Source organism: Brassica oleracea, chromosome C2, assembly GCF_000695525.1.
Source record: "Brassica oleracea var. oleracea cultivar TO1000 chromosome C2, BOL, whole genome shotgun sequence".
NCBI classification, from domain to species: domain Eukaryota; kingdom Viridiplantae; phylum Streptophyta; class Magnoliopsida; order Brassicales; family Brassicaceae; genus Brassica; species Brassica oleracea.
The window spans coordinates 39,649,338-39,654,435 of NC_027749.1; the positions used below are offsets into that span (position 1 = coordinate 39,649,338).

The 5,098-nt window shown below is 36.7% G+C and overlaps 1 protein-coding gene across 1 annotated transcript; it reads right to left on the reverse strand.

Annotated features, from left to right (window-relative positions):
* Nucleotides 1-1,073: 1,073 nt before the first annotated feature.
* LOC106326898 (pollen-specific protein-like At4g18596) lies at nucleotides 1,074-2,636 on the reverse strand. The gene is made up of 2 exons (XM_013764851.1): nucleotides 2,383-2,636; nucleotides 1,074-1,597 (listed from the first exon to the last, which is right to left on the reverse strand). Exons 1-2 carry the CDS (start codon nucleotides 2,558-2,560, stop codon nucleotides 1,251-1,253), a joined length of 525 nt encoding a protein of 174 aa, XP_013620305.1. The 5' UTR covers nucleotides 2,561-2,636; the 3' UTR covers nucleotides 1,074-1,250.
* Between the last annotated feature and the right edge of the window lie 2,462 nt (nucleotides 2,637-5,098).

Genomic DNA, 5,098 nt, shown 5'->3' on the forward strand with positions numbered 1-5,098 from the left:
ATGATATCTAATCATAAGCTTAAAAACTATGCCAAACAATATTATTAGTTTTATTATCTATTGTGTCTCTTTTATATGTAATATGTTTTATTTATAGATATTTTCATCTTCCTATGTATTTTGTCATCACCCAAACAAAAAAAGAAAAACATAATTCCTACATCATCTAAATATGTCCATATTCCTTGTTATCAGTTTAAAATTATCTAGAATTAGTTCCACAAAATATATAAATTATAAGTAATTGTGTTTAATTAACTTAATTATTGTTATTTTGTTTTAAATTTTTTATATAATTTCAAGATAAAAAATTTAAAGATCAAAAGGAATTTTAGAAACTTAAAAATAAAATATGAAAAAAAAAATAAAAAAAAATCGAAAATTTAATCATAAAAAAAAATTATTTTTAAATAGTTTTGAATTATATGTTTTCTAATTCAAACTTTTTATAATGATTTTTTCGAATTTTTTTTTGATTTTTTCATATTTTATTTTTAAGTTTCGAAAATTCCTTTTGATTTTTAAATTTTTTATCTTGAAACTTTATTTTTTTTAAACACAATAATAATTAAGTTAATTAAACATAATTACTTAGTATTTGTATATATTTTGGAACTTATTCTAGATAATTAAAAACTCATAACAAGAAATACAAACATATTTAGATGATGTAGGGATTATGTTTTTCATGTTTTGTTTGGATGATGACAAAATGCATAGGAAGATGTAAATATCTTAATAAAACATAGTACATACAAAACAGATAATAAAACTAATAATTTGGTTTAGCACAGTGGTTGAGCATGATATAATTTGTACCCGGATTTGACGCCCCCATCTACATATTATAAATGATTTATCTTATTTTTATTAATTAATAAAAATATAAATGTCACGTAAGCACTCGTTAAATCCACATAACCATCAATTATCATTTGACTGACGGAAACGTGGTCAATGTATTTATAAACTTAAATATTTTTGTTCAAATTTAAATTTATTATGTGTTGATGTATGTGGGTTTTAATCCATGGTCCATGTGTATGTATTAATCGAGACTGTGATCCTCTGTTGACCGATTTCTCCGAACAATTCAAATTATACAAAAACAAAAGGCAAAAAATTAACCTCAATAAATGATGAAGATATTAATTCATAATAATAAATCATTGATAAACTTGACGGAAAACCCTTTAAGATCAAGCAAGTAGAAATTAATATCTCTCATGTAATATATTTTCTTTCTTCGCTTAAAAGGTGACGTCAGGGACAATACCGAGCTCCTTGAAAGCGGCGGGACAATCAGCTAACGGCGTCTTAACCATGAAACCGAGAGGGTTAACGATACGAGTCTCGTGAGAGACGATTCCGTCATTCGCAGTTAAACTGATCTTAGCGGCGTTACGTAAGTAGGCCTCTTTGCTGACGTCACTGCAACCACTGTCTGGTGATTGGACCAACACGAGCTCGCAAACTTCTTCTTCGTGGTCACCGGTTACTTCCATCTTGTAGCTTCCTGATTTGTCGGTAACGGCTTCTTTAGTCAACGTTAGGGTTCCGTTTGTTCTGCTCCTGCACTCCAACTTCACTTTCGCACCTTCACAAACACGAAAACAAAACAAAAGAGGCATAAATTAGTCCAAAGTATGAGAAAGTGAATTGGCCGATTTCCCCTCACTTTCACTTGCCTATGCACTTGATTTAAGTACCATGAATGGTTTGGAATTGTTAAGGCTATATTGGTTTCATGTCTTATTAATATAAAACAATATGAAAGAGAAATAGCTAGTTCAAAAGCTTCAAATGGAAACAATGCATAACTATTATAAAATACAAATAGTATGTTGAAATAACCGCAATTAAATACTACCACCTATATATATATATATATGTCGGTTAAGAATCCCATTTTGAAAGTTCTTCATTGGGAATGCTCAAAAGATACGCGTGACCTGTTTGATTTAAGTAAACTTGGAATGTTTAGAAACCGATGTACAAGATATTTGGAACATGTAATTTTAAAACAAATATAGTTGCGGTTCGATTCTGAATCTATTTTGTGCATGACTAGAGATTAGCGCTTAAATAAAATTAACTACTTGTTTGAACATATTATAAGATTGATCTAGTAACTGTGGTCAGACTACTCCAGTAGTATTAGGTGAAGCGCATGAACTCCTTCGGATTCAGAAACCGATATAGTTATTGTAAGACGTTGCATGCATTCTTATAACATGCAAGATAGAGAGCGCACACACATAGTCGTCTCAAACCATTTCGTTTATCAAACGTATATTTGATGTTTTTGGATTAGAGGCTTAAATACATATATTCACGTATTCTTAATTTATTTGTATGATACTTATTTTAAATTTAATTTACCTTCGAGGAATTTGCTGAGACGGGTAACGAATTGGACACGGCAAGTGTCACAGTAAACAGATCCTTGAATCTGGAAAAGGTCAAAATCGTCAGCATCAGCGGCGGCAAAACCAGCGAGAGAGGACAAACACACGGTGGAGACGACTAAGAAAGAGAAGAAGATGGCTTTGGACACCATTTTTGTTTTTGTTTGGTGGTCTCTTCTTTTTTAGTTTCAAACAATAAGTTGAGATATGTTTGAGAAGAAGACAACTATTTTTGTGGCGTACCGAGTTTGTTTTATATTAGAAACCCATTGTTATTTTTAGACTGAAAGTAAAAGGTAAATCATTGGTTTGTTAATTTAAAATTAGTTTCACAGGTTTTAAATATAAGAATGCTTAATTTATGAAAACTTAATTATAGAATAGGTTTCTAAATTTGTTTTTACCACCCTTTTTCTCTTTGGTAGAAAGAAGCCGGCCGGAGCTATTAATATAAAATCAAATCATTCCTACAAGAGAAGAAAAAAAAAAAAAAGATCACAGAATAATTTAGCAATGACGATAAACATATATAAATTAGGAAAATAGATTGTAGGATGTAAGGTCATCTCCAATCCATTACACCATTTTTGATGTAAAAATTACACTATTTTGGTGCAATTTTGACACCAATTTTTTTGGGTGTCTCCAACCCACTACACCAAATCTTACACTAAAAAGATATTCTTTATATAATATTATTAAATCAATTGTGTATCTTTTAATCAGGACATTCTTGGTTTTAGACTTGTTCAGTCACCTGTTTTAACTCGGAAATAGTCTCCATTGACTATCATATCTAAATATGTTAGTTCTCTTCCATTTCGGATTTTCAGTATTTAAAAGCAAAGGTATGTGGTCTGATCCTATCAACGGATAAATGATACATAAGCTTAGGGGTAGTGGGTACATCTCTAACCATTCACAGTTTGTAAGAGCTCTATCTATTCTAGACATGATTGTGTACTTTGATATCTTGGCCAACCATGTAACATCCGTGATCCTAGATAGAATCGTCGGGACGGGCCATGGTTCGAGGAAATGTACCAGCCGGTCTTAGGACCTTAAGGCAAGCGTTCCATGGCCAAGATAGAAGGTTAAGGACGTCAGGATGCTGAGACTTAACCAAACAAAGAAAGAAACAAGGATAAGTCAGCTGGATAAGCTAGACAGTAGTTGGGCGATGCATTCGGGAAGCTCGATCGAGCTGGACGAAGCTCGGTCAAGCTCAGCCTAGCTCGTTCCAAGTTAAGTCAGCTCAACCAGCTGGACTACTAGCTCACTCAGCTGGGTCAGCTGGGAGCCAGCTCAACTCAGCTGTATGGAATGTTCGGTTCACGGGCAGTTGGACCGGGTCCGGGCCGGTGGTGGGCCGATTGGTCAGCCATCTGGGCTAGGGACTGATAGGTCCTTCGGAAAGGCCGTGGGCTATGTCCAGAAGGCCTGGGTACCTCTTTGGGCTCAGGACCGATCCAAGAAAGGGCAGTTATAGGCGCTGGGGTGCAAGTAGCCAAGGTTGCAACCTTTTGGTTAAGTCATACTCATTCGCCTAGCAAGTTGTACATGTTCGTGTGTCAAGTCCTGGCCGCCTAGTCTCTATAAATATAGGCCCTCTCTTTCCATTCTAGACATCAGTTTTGTGAGAAACAAAAGGCAAAGGCCAAATAGAAAGATAGAGAGAGATCGGCATGAAGAGGCTCGGTTGTGGTGGTTAAGTATCTTCGGCAAGGAGAAGAATTTAAGAGAGAGGAGGCCATGTGGTTATGGATACCGGAGGCAAAGAGAAATTTCTGGAGAAGGACTCCAACCCCGTGGTTCAATCATCTAAGGTCAGTGGATTAACCACTGACCCATCGGCTAAGACAATCAGACAGTCCAAAGCAGTCTAGTCATGGGCGGTTGGATTATGTCCTATTCTTCTTATTATTTTCATATATTTATTCTTCTACTCCTTTCTGTATATTGGCGTGGCCTTGTTGATGTGTTGGGATTGGTTATAACCGTGGTTCTTGTTGAGTAATGTGGTCATGGTCCATAACCGACGAGTTAGGCGCGCATGGTCTGACCGGCCTCAGGTGATCCGATTGGATAGGGGTGTTTCTGTTCTGATATGAATGGTTGCAACCCTTCCCTGAACAGTCACAATGGTTCATGACTTGTGTAGGTTGAGGCGTGGTCCTGTGGCCATAGGCCGGACACACACACGGACCAGACAGTCCATACGAACGGTTAGGTCAAATGGTTGGAACATCTGAATGGGTGCGAGTTGCCAAAAGTCATGTGTTGCCAAGAGGCACGTGTGTCCAAATGGCACGTGTGTCCAAATGGCACAAGTTCCCAAAGGGTGTGTGTAACATCCTGAGTTGTTATATACAGAAAGGCTTAAGAGAATTGATTTGACTACCTATGTCACCAAAGTTGACTTACCTTTTCTGTCACACATCCGTTTAGAACTCCAGAGTTAAGCGTGCTTGGGCTGGAGTAGTGAAAGGATGGGTGACCTATCAGGAAGTGATTTACGATATCGTGCGAGTGAGGCCAAAAACACGGGAAAATGTCGGGTGGTGATTGCAGGGTCAGTAAACAATGATTTCGAGCCTTGAAAAAAATAACGGACCGACCGTCAGACTGGATGGGCCCCTCGGGCCGAGAGAGCGGGCGTGGGTGGCCCATTAGCCGTGGGCGGTCGGGGC

What these genes read in the sequence shown, in the direction of transcription:
- LOC106326898 (XM_013764851.1), bottom strand. Translation starts at nt 2,560, where the DNA reads ATGGTGTCCAAAGCCATCTTCTTCTCTTTCTTAGTCGTCTCCACCGTG. An exon ending in TCTCAGCAAATTCCTCGAAG is followed by an intron (nt 1,598 to 2,382) that starts GTAAATTAAATT and finishes GTGTTTGTGAAG; the next exon opens with GTGCGAAAGTGAAGTTGGAG.